At 41.6% G+C, this 23143-nt stretch overlaps 1 protein-coding gene across 2 annotated transcripts in view; it reads right to left on the bottom strand.

Moving 5' to 3' along the window:
- Positions 1-4578: 4578 nt before the first annotated feature.
- tmem117 (transmembrane protein 117) overlaps positions 4579-23143 on the bottom strand; it is a 43952-nt gene continuing 25387 nt past the window's right edge. For both annotated transcript variants that reach the window (XM_072386205.1, XM_072386206.1), the window contains exons 4-8: positions 19494-19593; positions 14109-14206; positions 11985-12144; positions 8459-8588; positions 4579-7534 (exon numbers count right to left, since the gene is read on the bottom strand). In XM_072386205.1, the coding sequence (XP_072242306.1) occupies positions 6873-7534; positions 8459-8588; positions 11985-12144; positions 14109-14206; positions 19494-19593 (1150 nt within the window). In that variant the 3' untranslated portion in view covers positions 4579-6872. The remainder of the gene's footprint in view (positions 7535-8458; positions 8589-11984; positions 12145-14108; positions 14207-19493; positions 19594-23143) is intronic.

The following is a 23143-nucleotide window of genomic DNA, read 5'->3' as shown; positions in this document are numbered from 1 at the left end:
GCACAAATAAAGTCATTGTAAACCATATGTTTTATTGACAAAATAGAATAAATTCCATCTATCCATTTTCTATACTCGCTTAATCCAACTGTCGGGTCGAGGGGGGGGGGGCTGGAGCCTATCCCAGCGGTCATCGGGCAAGAAGCGGGATACACCCTGGACAGGTCGCCAGTCCATCACAGGGCCACACAGAGAGAAACAACCACACACACGCTCACACTCACTCCTAAGGACAATTTAGAGTCACCAATTAACCTAACATGCATGTTTTTGGACGGTGGGAGGAAGCTGGAGTACCCGGAGAGAACATGCAAACTCCACACAGAAAGGCCCCAGGTAGAATAAATTTCAGTTTTGTAAATATAATTTTACTGCAGATGGAAATTACATGGTTGGTATTGAGGAAAAACTTTTTTGTTTTTTGTAATTGGCTGATGCTTAAATTCAAAAGCACGAGTGTTATAAATCTGAACACTGAGTGCACGCGAATGTTACTTCTGTAAGTGGTCCTTGAGATGCTTCAACAAGTTGACTGCATTCCACTTGAGCTGAGAAGAATTCACCGAACATAAGGAAAGTATAGAAGGTTATATAGTTCATAGATGTGTGTGTGTGACGGTGAAAAATAGGTCATGAGGTCAAAATTATTGTTGATCGACTTACAAGATCGGCACACATGTTCAAAGATTCAAAGAGTCAAAGTTTTTTATTGTCATATGCACAATAGAAACACATTTCCCTGTACAATGAAAAACTTACTTTGCTGTCTGCAAGAATGCCAGTCAAAGGAGTAAAAAAAAATGCTATATACAGTAAACAATGCTATATACAAAAATAATAAATATATACACAGTAGTGTACACAATAGTACAGATAGTGCAATAGTGCAGAAATAAAATGTAAACAGGTTATAGTGCAATTGTCAGCTGTTGTGGAGCCTGATGGCAGTGGGGAAAAAAAGAGTTCTTGAGCCTGGTGGTCCTGCCTTTCACACTTCTGTACCTACAGTCTGAGGAGAGAAGTGTGACCAGTCCATGTTGGGGGTGGGTGGGGTCTTTGATGATGGAGGCAGCTCTCCTGTGGACTGCGGTTGTAGATGCTCTGCAGAGAGGGGAGTGGAGCCCTGATGATCCTCTCAGCTGTCTTTACCACTCTCTTCAGGTGTTTGTGGTCCATGACAGTGGGACTGCCGTAACACGCAGTGATGCAACTGGTCAAGACGCCCTCAACAACGCTGCTGTAGAAATTCCTGAGGATCCCAGTCGACATGCCAAACTTCCTGAGCCTCCACAGAAAATACAGCCGCTGTTGAACCTTCTTCGCCAGCTGTGTGGTGTTCCCTGTCCAGGTGAGGTCCCCGCTGATGTGCACCGCCAGGTATTGGTGGGGATGAATAAAAGAGCATTTCTGCAGTATTTAAACAACCCAAAACTGAAATATCTACAATGGAAGAAGATTTGAATCACCTTTTCTCACTAAAAGGCACATGACAGCCAGCTGGGAGGTTTGCCAAAAGGAACCTAAGTGACTCACAGACCTTGAGAAGTAAAATATTTGGTCTGATGAAATAAAGATTGAACTATTTGGACTCAACAAAAGCTGCAAAGTCAGTATGTTGAGAATTGGCTATTTGGCTATAAGTTCCATAGCAAGCCTTATAAGACAATTTTTGGTCAGTAGTTTCAGAAAGTAGTTGTTTTCTGTTATTTTTAGATTCAAGTCCAATAACACAGTTTACAAAGTCAAGAAAAGCATTTATGCTCAAGAAAGCATTTTATTTCTTCTCGTTGTACATTAAGTCTTCATTCAGCATGTGAATACAATGTTCATGTCCACTATGTAGCACTTCATCTGACCTGACTTACAAGCAATTAAGAGTTTAATTTAATTTTCCACAGAGGAATAGTAAGGAAGGCATCATTACCACAAGCCCCCGACTGGGGATTCAGTTCTCTGAGGGAGTAGTTGGGAGATTTATTTGAGCCACGTTTTCCTCATAAAGGTATCAGACACCTGCAGAATGAAATGGTGATGGATTCTGCTTCCCTGGTGACCACCAAAGATAGAGACCATCTCATGCTACATGAGAGGCTTGTGGGGGAAGCCTCAAAACTGGCTGGGAGTGGCTACACTGATACATTTCACAGGGTCTCCAAGAGTCACGGAGCTGTCAGCACAGAGTGATGGGCCATGCCAGGACATGATGCACTGATCTAATTGAGAGGATAGCTCAGAGACAGCAGAGGAGATTCCAGCCGGTCTGTCGCTACAGCTCGTCCCCTCTGGGGATTTTTTTCCGGGTTTATATTTAGCTGTAGGTGAAACAATAGCACTCCCTTTTATTTCTTTTTTTCTCCGAATCAGAAAAGATGCAAGTAAATAAAGCGAGTGCTGCAAACGTATTCATCTTTCTGTCTCATAAAGGTTGGATGCACAAATGCATCTACTGTACCAAAGAAGCCATCAATACACCGGTAATAACATGAGTATGCTCCACAAACATTTTTGAAACTCTGGTTTCTATGTGTTCTCTCAATTACTGCACGGTTCTCTAAAAAAAATCAATATCTCATTTCTCAGCCCCATGGCAGACTTGAAGGAGGCCTCAGTCAAACAGCTAATGCTCACTGGCTATGAGATTTATTTTCCCAGACACACAACAAGCAACAGTAAGACCTCAGGTGTTCATACAGCTGCTTTGTTTTCTCAGAGCAGGTATCTTATTCCTAATCTACCCACAACACCATTTGGCAGTGGCTCTTATTAGAAGTCATCTACAGTGGGTGCTGTGGCAGGATTCAGTGTTGTGAATGTGATTTCTCTTCACAGGAGACATAGTTATTGATGATGGGCTGTTGCAGAGATTAAACCTATGATTTCTTGATCACATACTAGTCTGTCGGAACTCGCAGTTGGGAATGTTGCCACACCCAATTTGACCAATTTCACCCAAAATTTCAAGGTGAAAAAGCTCCTTATGCTAACTGACAAAGTTAGCTGTTAGCAAAACAAACTAGCAAGCTATGTATTATGCTTTGTTATGTGCACACAAACACAATAAGAGTGCGTTCACTGAAACTGAAACTGATTAAACAAAGCACAAACTGCTGGACATATAAACAGCTTATCACTGCAACTATCAGCTCTTTAATGTACAGGCAGCCATGTTGAATTTTCAGGCTGGTACTTGCAACATTCTCCATGAAATGCGATTTTGGGGGACACTGAAGTTGATTTCTTCCCTCTGGGAACTTGAAAATTTGACCTCCTAGTTTACATTCTGTGGCATGTGTTTTGTTTTACACATCAGTATGTGACCCATCTATAACAACAGTGTAGTTTTGTTGGGATTCTTTTTCAGAGTATGTATTGTCCTGGAAGATATTCAAAAATTGCATTTTACACTTTCAACCTGCACTTTGGGTCATAATATAACAACTTGGCATCCATTGAAAAGACTTATATTGAAATACTGCAACCAGAAACAGTTAAAGCACAAGGCACTCCACTGAAGAGTGTCATGGTGTTTTTCCCTGCATGACAAAGCCCTTAAGCAGACCAGCGGCTGTTGTTGAATCTATTAATTCCAGTGGGAGATGTAAAAGTTACCACACTTGCAAACTTTTGACCTATCCTTCACAGGCCGCACATGTCCTTAACAATCAGACATAGTTTCTTCGTTTTGTTTTGTTTCAGACCAGGGAATCATGATAAAATTAACTTTGAGCATTTTCACAGATAGCTTTTACTTGGCTATTTCTTTGCTCTGTTTAATATAACTCAGGTAGATCTTGATTTCAATATTTAGCCTTATATTTAATGCAACTGAAGAAAAAAATCATTCGGTCTACATCCATCATTACTGTTATGCATTCCCAAATCATTCTCAACACTTTAACCATGCTTTGGAAGACCGGAAGTCTATCCCATTAATAGCTCACATTCACACCCAGAGCCAAGCAGCTCACACGTCATCAAATGCAATAGTAACAAAAAATCATAATGTACCATCAGTTTATGTTGTATCTTGTTTCTTCGTTCTTCTCTCAATTCATTTGATATGTATCAGTTTGTTTTCTGTCCTTCAGATAGTTATTTCCTGCACTTGGAGTTCTCCTAGCCCCACACCAAGGATCAGTTTTGTCTGGAGAGTTCAGTTTTCCTCATTTTTGATCCGATCTATAACTCATTTACACAAAGACATGCTCATAAACAAATCCCACCAGGAGAGCGAAACACGCTACAAATTGAAATTGTTTCCGACCGGCATAAATCAAACAGGCCCCGAGCAGGAGTCTTTATAATCTGGGCTGGGTGTCGTGAATGCAAGCTACATATTCAAGTGTCCTTGTGAAGAGATAGTGTCATCATTTCTTGTGTCGCCCACGTTAATTGGGTCAGTAGCTGCAAGAAGCTTGACCTGTGCTGTTGCTTGGCAACTACTACCCATGCATACAGTAAAAGGTAAACCAGAACTTTTGTCTTTTCTCTGTGGTAGCTGCTAATACAAGATCAATGACCTTGCTCAGAGGGACTTGCATATTATTGAATGAAAAAAAATTAAACAGGTACTACAGATTGTAACAAATGTGTCTATTTATTGGCAACAAAAAGGTCGAACAGATGCACACCACACTGCGCAAACACAGAACGACTTCCTCTGCTTTTGTTTTGGACGTGTCAGTTTTGCAACAAAACACAGTGAAAACAAAGACGAACACGATGAATGAAGTACAAACGTCTTAAAGCCGCTTCAAGTCCAAAGAGGTTCAGCCCTTTGGTGAAACACTAATATCTGATCGCTCCACTGAGCTTCATTGTTTAAAAAGATCAGTACAGAATCAAGTGATGCAAAACAATTATGCTAACAATTATTCTGACCTCCCCGCAGAACGGCCTCTGTCGAAAACAAGTGTCATAGCAAACACCTACACACTTCACAAGCCTCCACACACACAACATGCACTTTTAAGTATAAAACAATCTTTACAGACAAAGAACTCCAGTATGGAATGTGCCACCATTTCCAAGAGCTACGAATACTCAAGTTTTTGCTGAAAAACAATATTATTGGACTACGTCCAGGTGAATTAAAAAAACATTAATATCAAAATCAAACACTAAGTGGATATTCATAAAAGACTCTACTGATTTAATTGTTTAGTTATTTTTTAATTCATTCAGAAATTATTATTCATTTGAGAGCATTAAAGCATAAATAATTAAAAGGTTTAAAACTGCTTAAAAAAATGTCATCAGGTGAAAAAAATACTATGATCAAACACTGCAAAAGTACATTATACTTATATATGATGGCACACTCCATAGTCCATATTTATGTTTTTTTTTTCAGGTGACCACACTGATGTTCCATTGGCAAACAAAACAGATCACTTTAAGAGCAAAAAACGTTCATTGCCTCTTGATTTGGTTTCCATGGCTCCAACAAAATCCCTTCCAAGGACAACTGGTAAATCATAGTGAATCGTATAATAATGCAGACAAACAAAGAAGCACATAGTATAATCGCATTGTGTCTCTCATCATGTGCATATGTATGTTCAAAACACTGTATGATCTGGCATCTTTGGTCACAAATACTTGCAAAGTTCTCTTCTTTATTTGAGCTTGAAGGTTGACATGAAAAATGTTAGTGATATAGTAATAAGCTAGTTGATACTTGCACCTTAGAAATAAATCCTAAGGCCAAACTTCTTCTTCTTCTTTTTGAATATCAAAACCACAAAAGCCACTTCAAATAAGCTGTGCAGCACAAGAAAGTTTAGAAAAAGCCACTTTTAAAGCCAGTGTAAAGATAAATGCCGCAGCTTTCAACTGCGCTTGAAAGTGTTTGGATATATATTCATTTTCCTAACATGACGACAACATGCCAGCGCAACAATTTTCATGCATTCACCTGCAAAACTGCCTATGAAACGTTCAAGGTTTATTTAAACATAAAGAGGCCCTGAGCTTTGGAGAAGAAGCCACCTCTGCACTTCAATCACTCGTTCATGCCGAGGGCTAAACCAGTTTTCTGACTCTGTTGGTATTCAGCGAAGGAGCAGCAGTCACATCAGCAATCATGAGGCGGCTTGTTGGTTTGCCATTTCATCTCTGCTGATTGCATTTATTATCTCTGAAAGTGATATCAAGTGAGGGGGGTGTGAAAAGGTCATTGACGTACATTTATGTTGATAATCATGTAATTTCGACAAGAGATATACATTTAAAATAGATTAAGAGCGACATTACAGAGGAATGAATCAAAATGATAGAATGTGAGGATCCAATGAGGTAAGAAACTGTTTCATACGAAAAGGGACTGTATAGTAGACATTTATAATGCAGACCATAAGTAGGACATCTTGCATGTTGTTGCCATTTGCAGTATAAGCTGTTAGATATTGGTCTGTCTGTATATAAATATGAAATATCAAGGCACAACTTTAGCTGTAACACGGCTCTGACACGATAAAATCAATCTGACTACAAGTCGTAGCTGTAGAAACACGTCTCTGATATAGGCACAAATTAGTTAACCATGACAAAAGTGATTTATGAAAATGCTAAATCCGAGCGAGCACCATGTCAATTAAGAGTTTGCCTTCTACTTGAAAAGATCTGCTTGTTATCACACTCACTGCATCAGAAACTGGTGCCAATATAGGGGCTTTTACAACGGTTCTTATACAAAAATATATTAATACGACGGCCATCAGCATTGCCTTCGTTAATGTCACTTTATCCTCTGCTTGTTGCGGTTTCATCTTATCTGGAATCAAGTAAGAATCTGAGACGCTGACTAATGACATCATCTTAATTGCAACTCCTCTGCTGTTATACAGTTCAAAGTTTATTCTGAGTTCATATTACGGAGAGAGTCTATTCACATCAAAAGAGACCGCTGGTTCATCCTGTGCCGCAGCGTCAATGATGATGCTCGGATGCGTCTCCTGGGTTTCCATTGAAATGGTGGAGTTCGTAGAGGGTGTCGCTCCAAAGTGAGACCCGTCCACTGCCAGAAGCATTGGCGTTCCCGATCGTTTCAGGCTATCGCTCATTGCCATGTGCATCTCCTCTGGCGTCACGCCCATCTCCTTACTGTACTCTGAGGGAGACTTCTTTTTAATCCTCTCATACGTCTTGTCTTGATTTTCCGTGAAGTTCTCGCTGTCCTGAAATCGTCCAAACAACCAGATGAAGAAGCCAAAGAGGACAAACGCAGCCAGGCTTGGGATAAAGGCCAGGCATTTGACATCCAGGCTGGCCCCAACGTAGCGGCTGTGGAGGAACATGTCCTGCTCCACGTAGGTCCGATTAGTTCTGGGGTCAATGTTGGTGGAGCGCCACTCGTAGGTGAGTGTGCTATGGTTGAAGTTCCCAAGTGTTTCAGGCTCCTCCACTGTGTAGATCTTCTCACCAGGACCGACATACTGACCATATTCGTATGGCTTGTAGAAGATCTGGTTCTTCCACATGTTTAGGTCCAGAATCAGCACGAGGAAGATGATACCATAGTTAAACCACTTGCCTAGAATGAGATACGAGTTAGGGTTAAGATCATTAACAAACTTTACAGGTAATTTTGCAGGTATGCTGACAGATGTGCAATGCAAGTCTCCTCCAATCAAGATTTACAGGGCAGAGTCCAACAGAAAAATATGCTGTCACTGTCATTTATCAGAAATACCCCTCACTTTGCATACACTTCATGCAGTGGGGCAGAGATCCATTTACAAGTGCCAATTCCTCTAGAGTATCTCCTAACGAGATCAGTATATTACCATGAGACAGCCATCTCCCCAGGTTGACTAATAGCAGGCAGATGTCTCCTCAGGTATACATGAAACCGCTCCCTACCTCTTCACAATATATGGTGTTAATATGCTTTTAGTTAAACCAATCACGTCGCGGTGTAGCCATTTACATCTTGCTTAATGGATATGCAATGCATTAGGGTTAACAACCTCTCGCAAAAATCACAGAGCGTTTGAACAGCTTAACATTTAGCTCAGGAACATTGGTTTTCCCTTCTCTCGATGGCTCCGAGAGGCCGTGTGCACGCTGCAGAACCAAATGGAGAAACCGGTGGGACAGTTTTAAAGGGGGAATGCACTCATTTGCAGAGAACATTAGGAGGCCTAGATGTGAGAAATGATGAGAGAAGCGTCTTGCGTGACAGGGAGGAACAGGGGGAAGACAAAATGCAGTTAAAGCGGCGGCGGCACCTGCGTGATACATCAGCTGCACATGCATGATAAATGGTGCTGTGGTTTACCCAACAAACTCTTCGCAAAAGAGAGGAATAAGAAAAACTAGAGCAGCCACATCACTTTTTGCATTCAAGAAACACGTCTTCTTTCTGTACATTTCGATTTCTTCCTGCTACTTAATCAAGTTCTGATTGTGGGTTTGTAGAGCTGTTTAGAAAAGACGGGGCTACTCCTCAAACTACCTGTGATGTGAATGTGGTACTCCTCTTTGAAGACACTCTTGCAGACAGGAAGCTTGACCTTCACATGCGTTGTTGACATTCCAGGCAGATTCATATCCAGGTCACCCATGAAGTGAGGGAACTCCCAATCCTAGAAAAAGAAAAAGAAAGATAGAAAAATACAACACGAACACACCAACGAGAGTTCTTGAAATTCAGCTTCCAACTGTGATGCTGTGGCCTCAGCTGAACAAGTCGGAACACATTTAAGTGACATGCTGACAATGACAAATGTCAACCATGTATCATGCTTTATTGAATGTTGCACACTTCATTGAAATCTCTCATATTAGCTGATATTAAGTCTCTGTGGAGTCTCTTCACACACTGACTGGAGGTCAAACATGGTGTGGCCGCCGTAGACTGTAGATCACGCTGTGTTTACAGGCTTGTGGAGAGTGCACTGGGACTTCGACATGTCAAAATACATCAACAAGCAGACCAAACTGACATTTAGAAGCTGCCTATGCCCTGTGGTGTCACTTAGCTTTTTTCTCTTTCTTTGCAAGTGTATAGTTACATCTGTTGGCTGGTGACTTTCAAAGAATAGCTGTCACTATTCATTCCAGGAAAAGAAATCATGATTCAGAAACTGGATTAAGAATGAAAAACATTCCTGTAATGCTTAAGAAAATGTGAAGAAGTAACTCCATCTGATACTGGGGAAAATTGCTTAATTTTGCTATAGATACACTCAATATAAATTATTATGTTAGATCGGGTTGGGAGATGCTAACATGTCCTAGCTCAACATGTGAAATCAGCACAAGCAATACCTGACTCAGCACATGACTAGTTAACATATCATTACACAAGAATTTTTCCTGTTTCTCAACTTTGTATTCTGCAGTGGTCTAAACCTTTGACAGAGGCTGTTGCCGATGGATTGGGAAGGTCGGGGCAGTGGGAGCAACATGCAGCAAAGAGTGGAGTCATACCTGAGCCCTTAGAACTGATCAAAAGGACTCCATAAATTGTAAGCCAACTTCAGCAAAGTTGCAAACATACACTGGCGGACAATTTTAAAGAGAAAGTTCCTGCAGGATAGTGATAAGAGAAAGGAGGCAACTGGAGCTCTGTTTGCCAGAAGTTACTGCTTAGTGTCACTGCACGCTAGACTGATTTCTCTGTCTGAAACTTGTAGTGCTGCATGTCCTGCAACTCCTTGAATCTCACACTGCAGAGTAGTAATATGAAAAGTGCAAAGAGTTACATGGCTTCTTTTTTCCATGTTAATAAGGAAAAAAATTCAAGTACAGCTTAAGCAAAGATTCTTTTCGAAACTGCACTGTGGAGCTATTGAGGTGTCAAGCACATATGCAAGGTGGTGATCTCAATGACTTATAATGTACTAATAGGTGTGGTGTGAAACCATGTGCTGCAGGAGAATGCAAATGTTAGACTGAGGTTCGAGAGCTACTCAATCTTAACTGACTCAGATTGGTATCGGGGACAAAAATTCAGGATCGGTAAATCCCTTGTTCCCTTTCTGAAGTGTAATTAATTACTTTGCGTTAAGAAAGTACGCAATTAAAATGAAAAACAGATGTAACTAATGAAAATCCCACTTTTAAAAAACAGTTTCATTAAACTGAACTGACAGACTTAATCATCTCGCGAATTACAATTCATCATCGTTGCTACTTAAGAAAAATATAAATAAAAAAAGAAAGATGCATACGATTTCAGATTAGCAATGTTTTCCCTTGTTTCCTGAGTGTTTGCTGCATAAAATTACAATGTGTTTGAATCTGTGTGATCATGTGGTCCAGGGTCTTCCATACCAATATCTATGAACTGCATACCAGTTGGATCTTAGCCCCTTGGATATTAATTAAGTCCTCTTCTCCTCTTTCATATTTGCAGTACGTGTTAGTAAGTAATAATAACACTTAACCCTCCCTTCCACGAATTACAAAGTCTTTATGACGATTGGAACAAGAATATAATGGCAGGATGTGTCCACATATCCTCCACATATGTAAATGCGTATTGATAAATGTGCTTATTGATAAAGAACAAAAAAATTGGACTTTGAGCTGAGAACACGCACAATCATTAAATTCAAAAAGTAAAACCCTGCTTGGAGGCAAATCCAGACAAGTCATTAATTGGGGCGTTAATTAGCTTGAGAACACGTCCGCCCATCGTTTCTCATGGAGATGTCAGATCAGCTGAGGCACTGCTCCAAGGTGGAGGTGAATGAAGCTGTAGGTGGGAAGAAGTTTTATTGGCAGGTGGAACGTAGTGATGGCTGCCGGTGCAAGGGCCCCTATAACGGCACAGGCTAGCCCGTCTCATAAATTACTGTAGTAAATGTGCTTGCTGTACACTGTACAGAAAATGAGAAGGGGGCGTTGTAAACAAATCTCTGCGAGTGGGGAATGATATACCGACAAGTTACAGGGGTCCACGGGGTGGGGGATGGTTGTAATCAAACGAGATGTCCAAACGGGGGCTTCGTGTCACACGAGGTCTGTATCTGGATTCTGGAAGCTGAAAAAGCTGGCCTCTGCAAGACAGCAGCTCTGTGCGGAAATGCTTATGACTGTGTAAGCGGAACTATTCCTATTCCTATGCATCTGCATAATCATAATCATTCAGTAAATTAATGTGGAGAAGACCACAGTGTGAAGTAATTAGTGGCCAGAGCAGCCAGAGGCCCTTCTTAGAATAATGAATTGTTTCAATAAATAGAGCCTAGAAATCACTTTTAGTGCTACTTGCTCTAATACATGTTACCATGGGAATTAGAATGGTGACCTTGCCAGGTTTCAGTGGAGTGGTGTATTTGTAACAACTGAAGATGTTCTCCCATGAAACCGCTTTGTAATTAGCATAATAAACAGCACAGGAACATATATTTAGTGGATAACAAATATTGGCACTGCAGCGTGTGCTTTAATACCCGCTAATGAGGACAAATGAAAAAAAATTATATAAACAAACAACTGGCCTGTGGTTCTGGCTCATGACTGGTGGCGTGAAAGACCCCTCTCACACACTTTATCTTAAAATGCCCCTTCATGCATGCGCGTTATGTCTAATTTATCTATTCATTTATTTCCCCACGACGAATACATTTACATATTCATGAGCCAGTGACACGGCTTTATTGATGGACGCTTTCCTGGAAGAGGGACGACACTGGGTGGTGAAAAATATAGGAAGCAAGGGGAAAAACTCCAATCTTGTGAGTCATCATTAAGAAAATAAACAAGTCCTTTAAGAGAGGAAAGGATGGGTTCGTGAGTAAGGTGTGGGTAAAGAGGGATGGCGAGACTGAAAGAAAGGAGAAAGAGAAATATGAGTGTGTGCATTTGTGTCTGTGCCAACTCAAGAGTGATCAAACACCCTTCTCGCTGCTGTGTGCCGCAGTGCCCCATTGATGAATAGGGAGAAGGGGGAACTAGCAAGATGGGTAGTGGACTGAGCCAAGAGACGTCCCGGCTCCATTTTTTTAATTGGCCACGGGGGAACGGTCTACCTGCATGACAATGAGAAGGTCGAAGACCAAGATGAAGGAGGCTAGGAAGGCTCTGGAGACCTCGTCGCTGGGCAAGAATCCTCGGTTCAGGTTGTCCCAGCTGATCCAGTCGGTGCTGATGACCAGAACCACCACTGAGGTCAACGAGATGAGCACTGACCTGCAGGAGAGGAGGAGGAGAGGAAGGAAGCAAGGAGGAATTAAAGGCAAGGGAAGGAACATGTAGGGAAATAGAGCGAAGAAAGGAAGGAGTAAAAGATGGAGATGAGAGAATGGGATGGAAAGGGGTAAAAAGGGAGTGGAAAAGAGACAGGAGGAAGAAATCCATGAATGACATAATATATTTTCGGATGAGGGATGTTGCAATAGATGTCAGCACTGTCAACAACCGTGATAATCAAAGAAAGAAGCGTTGATATTGCGTTGCTAATACACACAAGATGAGTGTGATTTCAGCCGACAAAATCAAATATTTCTTAATACAGATTGTTTTTTGTACAATTTTTAAAGACTCATATCGGCATAAAAGGAGACAAAGCCTTTCAAAAAAACTAAATTTCATTGCTCTGATAGTGATAGAATTCATTTAGAGCTTTCTATTGATACAGTGATATGGTCACATATTGAATATAAGATATCATGACAGCTCGATAAGAAAGACAAACAACTCCTCTACAAGCTCAGGAGAAGTAATCTGACGTGGGTCAGTCTTCTCTCGAGTTTCTAAAGTAACAACAGTGAAATATAATACCTTTTAAACCAAGATTTGCAAAACGATTGTTTATGAAGCTTCCAGGGAGATGGATGTGCATAAAAGGAAATGCTGTACTTGCAGAGGCAGTGGAAATTCAAACTCTCTTTACTCTGATTTCCATGTATTTCCATATTTAACACAAAACTGCTCGCAGTGATTGCTGTGTCTTTTCTGAATTTCATTTAGTTTAAGTCGCACTGCTCTAAATCTGTATTCACTGTTCACTGGAAAACATTTTCAGCCATGCGAGGAGAAGCATGGTGACTTAGTATTATTCTCCACTGTGTATTTTGTCTCAATGTCATCCAGCGATTATTGTGCTGCTGTGTGTATTCTCACACCACACATCGGCTGGCTGCTCTGCAGATAGACACTGCCAGCTAATATCCCATTTCAACAGTTTGGGAGATAAATTTTTAGGGTTCTTTATTATACGACAGTGGGAATCTTTTTCTCGGCGTACCCAGCCTTTTGGAACTGTCCTTTACAATTTGCTGCAGCACATCTGCGCATATTGACAAGATATATCCAGCAGCACATTTATCAATCACATTTCAAGCTCTGAATTTCAAAGGATGGCTCGTCGAATTTGACATTGATTATGACAGCCCGAGCCCGGGCATCCATCAATAAAATGGAGAGCTGCAGAAAAGTCATAGAACAATTTGTCTGCTTGCATCCTAATCGCAAGAGAATCAATTCCAGGGAAGGAAATGTTTAACATGGAGGCCAAACTCTCTCTGAAGCTTGAGATATAGGGGCCTTTAGCTCTGTGTGTACATGTCAAACAGATGTCAGACTGATTCACTTTCTTTACTTGTCCTCACTGACCTCAGAATGAACCACAGAGGGAGACGTTCACGTCACATTTGACTGACAATTAGTTCCCATATCTGACAGATTGGTGAATGAACATCGCTGCGATTGTGCAAGAGTGGTGCAATTCATCTGAACAGGGAATACATCTACTTGCTTGTGGAATAATGGGCATATCAGATATGGTTTGCAGGATTTGTTTAGCAGTTATTTCAGGGTCGTAGCTTCTGGTATGAGTAAGTAAAAGGCAGGGCTGTGGTGCGCCCCGCAACCTTGCTGTGTCCATCGATTTTCACCCTGTTCCTCTAATTAAAGGTGCTGACACTGAGTGAGGGAAGATTAACACAGCAATTGACTGCACATAACCCTGCAACGGGCTGACAAGACCACATAACACGCATACATGTGCACACACGCATACACACAACTCTGCAGAGCATCATAGTTATATATCATGGAAGGCTAGCTTGTAGGAAGAGAAACTGCTCTAAAAACTGTATGTATACACAGCCAAAGATAAGGGTGACCCTGCAAAGATTTTGTGTCAGACGCACCAGAAAAGGACGATCCTGTTGTTGCCTCGTTTCCAGAACCTTCTGGCAAATTTGCCCCAATCTGGGTAATGCTGATCCTGGAGCATCATATCTGTCACCTGTGGGAAAAAAAAAGAAAAAGAAAAAAGGAAATTCCATCATTACTTGTGAATGTCTGAAGTAGAGAACATTAACAGTTTTACCTCAAAATGCAATGGAGGATAGTTAGCTGGTCTCTGAGCAAAGTAGGGTCATCAAAAAAACAAACAATACCCCCAACATACTGATCAACACTAACGATTGCTAAAAAAAAAGTAGCATCTAATATTCTCCTACAGTTGACAGATAACATTAAGACTGTCGCAGCATCAAAGTAACTTAACTTTTTGTTCCCTGTCACCTTTATACCGTATCTTACAAAACACCCAGAGAGAACTGAGAAATCGTGTGTGCGCGTGAGCCTGTGTGTAGTGTGAATGACAGCCTGTTGTCATAACAACATGGGTGGGCAGGATTAAAACTGTGCAGGTCATCATCCCCGGCTGTCCCTGTCTGGTCAGTTAGCAGCTGACCGTCGTTCTCGATTGAGAAGGTGAGCATTCAGACCTGTGGCACGACAGTCACAAATTGATGATGAGGATAAGATGTGGAATCAGCAGGAAGCAATCTTCTTCCCACCAGACTTTTAAAGCTGTGAGCTTTGGCCGCAAACTTATAAACTTATAACCTGAAAAGACTCCTTGTGTGCAGCTTCTTTGCAAGGCAACTGATTAATGGTCAACCAACAACTGAGATGCTAATTAGTGGATTTCATGGGCACCTGTTATGTTCAGGTACTGCAACTCTAAGGCATATTTTGTCAGGTTGTAAGGTTAGTCTGTCACAAGGCCGGTATACGTGGCGACATAACCAAGTATTAAGAAGCTTAGCTGCAGGTATTGAAGATAAACGAAGGCAGGTGAATTTAGAAGGGTCTATGGTGAAGAGAGTGGCAATTCAGTTTGTTCAAGAGGGGGAGAAAGTTAATAAGACAATAAGCTTGTGACTGGGAGATGCAGGTAGATTTAGGAGACAAGCTTGTTGTTCCCCAGGAAATAGCCTCTACAAATCTAAGGCCTGATATAATCTTGTGGTCTCGGAGTAGAATGAGAGTCTATTTCATAGAGCTGACTGTTCCTTGGGAGGAATTAGTGGCAGAAGCATATGAAAGGAAGAAGCTCAGGTATGTGCAGTTAGGGGCAGAAGCAGAGCAGCGAGGATGGAAAGTTAAGATATGTCCAGTGGAAGTAGGACCTAGAAGATTTGGTGTCTCATTGTTGAGGGAGTTGGGTATAAGTGGACAGAGTGTGAGGAAAATCGTGAAGGAAGTGTCAGATGAGGCAGTAACGTCCAGTCAGTGGATTTGGATTAGAAGAAGCAATAGTAGCTGGAGGCCCAGCAGGGGGAGCACTTAGGATAAACAGAGTCTTGGAAGAAGCAAGGAAGAAATCCACGATGTATTTAAGTGGAGGGTGTGGCCCTTGTGAGCCTTTTGAAACCAGACAGCCATTTTAGGTGAGTTGGCCTGTATGGCCTTGCTTTTGCTGGCATTTTTAGTGATTGTAGGATTGTTTAGGTGAGTTTGTCTGCTGAATCTGCTCGTGTGTCTTGTTCTGCCTCCACCTCTGGAGGCTGGGGGCTGGATAGTGTAGTGGTATGATTGCCACCCTTCATGTGGGAGATCTGGGTTCCCTGCATGAAAGGTACTGTCTCCAGTAGGGGTCCTTAGGCAAGACCCCCTTACCCTATCTGCCTATCTGTAAGTCGCCTTGGATAAAAGCATCTGCTAAATGCATAAACATAAACACATAAACCTCTGGCACCCTCTTTACTTTCTTTACCCCCTACCCGAACCAGGGTTTGTATCCCCACCCCGCTATGACTGGTGTGCAGTTGGTGAGAGGCTGGGGTAGTTTGTGGTTGTGGAAAAAAAGATGGTTGTTGTGGTGTGAGGAGCAGTGATGGGTGGCATTAGGCAGGGATGTCAAATGCCGGTCCTCGAGGGCCGCTTCAACGCACCGGAATCAGCTCAATGCATCATTAGCAGGCTGCTGCAGAACTTAACAATCTTTCGAAGAGATCCATTTAATTTGAATCAGGTGTGTTGAAGCAGGAAAGCATCTAAAACCTGCAGGACAGCGGCCTTCGAGGACTGGAGTTTGACATCCCTGCATTAGGGGAATGACTCTGGGACACCAGTGATCACTCTGTCTGGCCTCCTGGAGGCCAAACCAGATGAAACACTGGTGAAAGGAGGTTCCCACCTGATGACCCCAATGACATGTTGGCCAGCACTGCTTACTGGTCTATATAGGGGTTATAGGGATTATTAGCTGAGTATGGTCCATTTTCTTTTGTAGCACAAGTTTCTTGTGTTTACTTTGATTTCATAGGAGCTTTTTTAAATATGCTTTTTTTTCTTGTTTGTCTGATCGGGCAAGACTAACCGTTTCCTTTTCATATTTCCTATAACAGACAGACACAAGAGTATTATCAGTCCTATTAATCTATGCATAGCAAGATAAGAAATACCTTTTTACTTTCTTGCTAAGCAAGTTTTGTATAAGTTTCCTGAGTAGCTCATTATGTCCTGAGTGGTGAGATATTAGCAGCCATCATCCATCTATCTGCATCAGCTCTGCCAGTATTTTTCTTTGAATGCAGTCACGCGGTGAGACATTGAATTTTGAGAGAACAAATTAGGAAAATCCAACACTACAGGCAACATCAGTGGCTTAATTTCACTAATTCTCTTATTGGAAGCAAATCAAACAAACCATAGTGTTAAGGCCTTGGTATTAAAGTACAGCATTTGTTCAACAGTTACATCTTGATGTATCTTCATGTATTAACATAACAAAAGTTGTGATTCAACCCTCGTCAATTTATAATCTGCTAACAAGGGGCCAGAATTTCTTTTAATCCTCTTAAACTGGTCTTGATCACTAGTTCTCCAGGCTTTTCTGAAGATCTTTCACATTTTTTTCTTTGGACATTGACTGCTTTTTCACTCATTTTTTTGTCTGGTCCTTGTACCAGATGATGTTCAAAGGAGTGTCTCTTTGTTTTTTTTTAAATCACTTAACATTGACGTGTGAACCATTCAAGCATTAAAAAAAAGGCCCCATATTCAAAGGATGAACCAGTGTTGTGTCTACAAATAACAAACAACTTAGCAAATGATATCTTTGGGCACTTTGTTACTAGACAGCTGTCACAAAGACATATAATTTGTTCCCATTTCTTTAGTTGCATCTACAAAAAGATGTCAAAGACAACAGTTTGACAAACATGAAATAGTGTTTTTTTTAAAAGAGCAAGAAGCCAAACATGTGGCATATCTCAGTGTGCAGATGTGCAGGACGCCCTTAAAACATATCTAAGGAAACTGAAGAAGTGCAGGACAAAAGAAGAAGTGGCAGGCCTACAAGAAACTTTCAACAGCAGATGGAAAGTATCTCAAAGTAGATTACCTAAACAAATATGAAAAGGTTATCAGCAAACCCTGACACAGGACCTGAGAGACACATCTGGTCCTTCAGCTGATCCGTCTACTGTTAGTTGAAGTCTCAACATAAACTGTCAGGAAGCCATGCTTAAGGAAGGGAAACGGGAAGAAAAAGCTGAGCTATGCCAAATGACCCAAGAGCTGGACTGAAAATCAGTGGGCAAAAGGTCTTATGAATCCTCCCCCAGTCCTCAACATTATTGAAGCGGTGTGAGATCATCTTGATAGAGAACAGAACAAAAGGAAGATGATGTCCAAAGTAGAGCTTTGGAATGTCCTTCAAGAAGCCCGGAGAACTATTCCTGAAGACTACTTAAAGAAACTATGTGATGGCTTGTCCTAGAGGGTTCAGGCTGTGCTGATGAATAAAGGTTCTCTTACCAAATATTGACTTTCAGGCTTGTTAGAATTGCTTGAAATAAATTCAGGAACTCCTGGAATTTTTATTATCCAATCTCCTGGTTCACAAATGCACTACACACACGGAGTGGACCAGCTAGGTAATGAACTAGATAGCGAGTCCTGCAAAGTTACAAAAACATGTGACTGCACAGGTGTGTGGTTTTAAGTATCGAATAGTAACGTTTGAGTAATGATTAACCTGCGATCATACTATTGAGTCAAACTCGGCATCATTAAAAATGTTCTCTCAGGGATTCAGAGCTGGATCAGGACAACTTTGATACAAGAATGTAAGATATTCTATACTCAGGGGTGCTGCAAAAGCAAAGTCAATTGGCCAATAAAGTGCTGCAGATAGTGAAACTTGTGTTGGAAAAGAGATTTGAATCAGGGAAATGTTCTAAATGATTCTGACACTGCAGCATTTCAAAAACAGACACGTCCTGTCAACTCATCTGATGAGACACGGTGCTATGCAGAGGAGACACAGAGGTCATCTTCAAAGTACCTTGTTGAATTAATCAAATGTAAAAAAAAAACTAATTTCTGGATTCAGCACTTTGACACAGCATAACATTTTCTCTAACCCACACACTTCTGCCTCCCTGATTCACCCTCTTGCGTGGCGTTTCCCCCATTTCTCCCTTACAAGCACACTTCTACAGCTCCCTTTCCCCTTCACCTCCGTCTTTTGCTTCTTCTCTCCCTCCTCGTTCTCCTCTACATCTCCTTCCACCCCCTCTCTTTCTCTGCAGTAAATACTGTAGAATACTAATGTGACTGGTGAAGCAGCTTGTCAGGTTGTCTCAGTTGTGTGCATGCAGGTGTCGAAGACCCACTCCTCCCACCACAGGAAGTCCACTCCCGCAAGAGCTCTCCTCTTTTCATGCTGACAAATTAACAGAGGAAGGTTCTTCCTCCAATATAATCTGTCGCTCCCTGAGCATCCATTGTTTCCTCTGACCCTCCTTAGATCACAGCTGCATGTTACTCAAGGGGTTTGAGCACAGACTGAACTCAATTAGTGTGGAGGGCTGTAGTGTAGCTATGTCCTAATAATGGTTGAGAAAACAGACCTGGCTAAGAAATTAGATGAAAATGTGAAGAGTGCTTTCACTTAGTGTTCATAAGAATCTTTTCAATATACAGAGAAACAGACCACTCAAAAATGTCTGTGCACACACTAGCATGCTAAATAGCTAAACTTGCTTTTTAAAATAAAAAGCCTACAGTTTTCATACAAAAAATTTAGACGTTAAACAAGAAAATTTCATAAAATGCTGGTGGTCACAAATACCGTTCCTCTAGCATACTTCTGTCATTTAGCATTTGGCTAAAAGCCACTACCATGAAAGGGTTATTTTCAGTGTGTCAGTGCAGTTTTAATATTGCAGGGTTCTCTCTTTACTCTCATTAACTTTTCCAGTGTCAAGCATACACGAGGGCTCAAATCTCACCATCCAAGCAGTGACAAAATCCCCCATCCATGTCCCCACTGCGGCAATCTTCATGAAACTCTCATTCCGGATGCCCATGTATTCAGTCACCATGTGAGGCCTGAGAGGGGAAAAAAACAAAAACAAAACAAGAGTGAATAGGACATAAAACATGTAGCATACCCTTTGAGAGTAGTAAAATAAAAAAAAACAAGCAACAGCAGTGTCAAATGGAACCAAGAAAATATGGTCACTGTGGCAAAGTATCACAATTCTAGCCATGATAGTCAATCAATATAAACCTAATCCTGTGAAAACAATGATTACTGGCTCTACCGTCCACAAAGCCCACAGGACTGTAAACAATTTACGCCAGCGGAGTGGAGTTGATGCCGCATTGCCAGTTTCATTTGGTCCTGCAGTGTTTGGCAAATTATCCATTTGTTTGGCAAAGGGATAATTTGCTGGTCCCATGTCTAGCCGCTTTCAAATCACCACTGCCATTAGAATGAGGTCCCTCCTGTCAAAGCACCAGATCTGAGTGAGCTGAGTAAACATGTGCAGTTGCACAGTAGCGACACTCATACCAGGGTGGAGACATGCCATTAGAGAAACAATCTGACATGCAACAGCATCTGATAAAAAATGGCACGCTTCCTTGGGAGTCGTAGTTCATCTCTGTACAGCAGGAGAAGATGAGAAGCTTTTGTTCAGCCTCTCAAACCGATCCACCCGCCCAGCACACTTGCACACAACATCTCTCCATTTTCTCCAGGTAATAGCTCAGGGAGGGAGGAAAAGTGGGTCAGTCGCCTCCTATATGAAGTTTGCCAGCGAGAGGAGGAGAACAGAGGAGAGCGACGAGGCCTGTTTGATCTCCTGGCAGCCAGTGTCTTAGAAGCTGAGTGGAGCAGGTGGGCGCCCATCACCCCCCCCCCCCCCCCCCAGCCTCCTCTCACCCCCGACAGGTCATACTCATGAATATAATAGATGGCGATGGATATAGCTTGGGCTGCGCTTTCAAGGGGTCGTATTTGAAGTCAATGGTTCCATTCGTCTTTGTTTTCCTCGGTCATTTTGTGGCCAAGAGCAAAACCCGATAAAATGATTTCTATTGCACATAAAACTCTAGAAAACCTTGCCTACAACCTTACTGCGGTGGAGTTTACCTCCAGTATGTATGTTTCCCAATGACTGGATATTTTCTTTTCATCCTTCAGCTGACTGCATTAAGCACACCATTCGGCATGCTGTTCACTTTCTGAATCCCTCGTTGTCAGACAAGTCTAAACAATCTGTTGAGGAGCAGCGGAGGACAATCTGTTCAAGCTATTAGCTAATGTAGCAGATTGAAGTGTTAATTTCTCATTAATGGTAATTGCTCATGCCTTTTCATGTGAAGTGACTCCAGATCATATTACAGGCTCATTGGCAAAACAGAGCAGCCATTATTAATTGTAGCGCGTCACTGACCCCAAACTGTTCTCAACTACTTGGTTACTGCAGGAAATATCCTTCACTGGAGGTATAAATCATATGCCATCTATGGAGTGTACCTTTAACAGGTCTGACAGGCTTTTATTGACGAAAATGTGCAGCACTGCAGGTGACGTATTGCCTCACTTAAGCCAGCAAATAAAACGTCCTTGATTGGAATGGCGATTTATATCTGCATTAAGTCGGTTAGACATTCAGCGGCTTGGCACGGCTCCAGTTTCCAAGGAGATCCCATTGGGAGTCATTTACCCGCAGCGAAATTCTAATCGATACTTCTGGAAATGCTGTCTGGCACCAAATGCAAGGCTTTAAATCTAAAAAAACTACCCTCCTGCCAACCCTTGCCCTTTTCCCATATTTGAATGAGCAAATGTTACTCCTGCACTAAAAGAGTCTTTTCTCTTTTTTTTTTCGTACCCTTGCAGAGCACCCATGATGAGTTTGGGGACTGCATGATCAGAGGCAGAGGCCCTTTGACTTATTCATGCTAACTGAAAATTTAATGGCCTTTAAAGTTGGATGACCTAATGAGAGAATTTGGTGTAGTGGTGTTCCACTATACACCAGTATAGAAGCACCATGTAAAATCAGCTCTAAAATGACTCCCGTGGCTTAAACGCAGAGCCAGCTGCAATGGTGGTGCCAGCAGGGCTGGCGCGGGCAGCTTCGACCCTCTGTGGAATTTTATCAGGTTTCCCACACTTGTTCAGACATAATATTCAAGGACATTTTGATGTCTTCCTGTCTTGTCGTGTTCTATCAAGAAAGCAAAGAATTACAATTATGTGCTACAGAGGACACGGAGTTATAGAGTTCTCACATAAGCCCTCGTCGACTTTAACTAGTGAGGGGAAAAAAAAGAAGCCCATCTTAGTTACTGCATTTATGTGGTAGCACGCAAGATTAGTTTTTGCTTTGGTGCAAAGCAGTCTGAGATTGCTCAGTCAAAAAGCTGCAGATGAAACTGTAATATCTGTATAATCTGATTTAGTTTTATAACGTTTCTGAGGATGCACGTCTTTGTCTGTTCAGCTCTCACTACTCACGCTCAAGTCACAATACTTCCATCTGCCTTCATATCAGCTGAAGGGGTTTCTGTCGCTTCAAGAAACCAAAGCCCCCCCCCACTCTTTTCTTTAAGCAGTTAACTTGTGAATGTATGCAAGTTGTTTAAGCCTGGCAGTGATTAAGTATTACTGTGTGGGATGCCACATGGAGTAGCAAAATCTGAAGTGTAACTCGTGGTTTTAATCAGAGCTACTTAATTAGCTGTTGCAAATGTGAAATTCCGGGTTAAACGAAAGAAAGAGAGAAACAAAAAAAGTCACCAACTGGATCTAAGTAGGCAAACAGGTAAGAACCTCTTATTGGAAAAGTTCTGCAGTGATTAATATGTTTCCCTTCTTGAAAACCACCAGATGCGGTGAGTAGCTTCTCTTCTCTTACAACAGTCCTGCTCGATGACTCGATTTATTGGTCTACACCAGGCAATCAAAGCAAATGAGTTTGCTGGAACTACTTAAATAGGGTTAGGAACTGTTTAATGCATTATCGAAAACATTAAGGTATACTTGTGAACTGCTATCTTAGAGGAGGAATGTTGTCAGAAGAAAATCGTGACGGAAGATCACTTCAGCACTGGAAATTCAATAAAAAAAGATCTCCTAGCATAGTTTAATAATGAAAGTTAGAGCATTTCCACAAGCACAGCGAGACGATAACTCTAGATAGTGGGGACTGAACTAGCTGTTTAGCCTTAAGAAACCCACTTATTAGTGAGGCTAATCCCAAAAAAGGGCCCGATTGTTAGCCCCCCCCCCCCAAAAAAAGAAGAGATCAGGTGACTATCTTTATATACCGAAATACCTGTTTTTTCCCCATCAACTGAATTTTTTCTTCCCCTTTTGCATGGGCGAGAATGGTTGAGGGAGCACTGGACATCATTTTCACACAAAATTTATTGCACCAGATTACTCCTCACTCCACATGATACCACACAATTTCACCATGACAACAGACGTTTAGTCATAGAGTGGCCTTTATAAAAAGAAGTTTTAAACTCGTCTAAATCAGTAAAAGTCGTTCCGTTACATCTACCATTTCCCAATTTCCTCATCCATCCACGGTGCACCACTGTGCCGAAACCCTTTTACAATGCAAACCCTTTGTGTCTA

This window comes from Leuresthes tenuis, unplaced genomic scaffold, assembly GCF_036924035.1.
Source record: "Leuresthes tenuis unplaced genomic scaffold, fLeuTen1.0.hap1 SCAF_5, whole genome shotgun sequence".
NCBI classification, from domain to species: Eukaryota; Metazoa; Chordata; class Actinopteri; order Atheriniformes; family Atherinopsidae; genus Leuresthes; species Leuresthes tenuis.
Note: the sequence above shows the minus strand (reverse complement) of the source record. Positions and strands in the feature narration are given on the sequence as shown.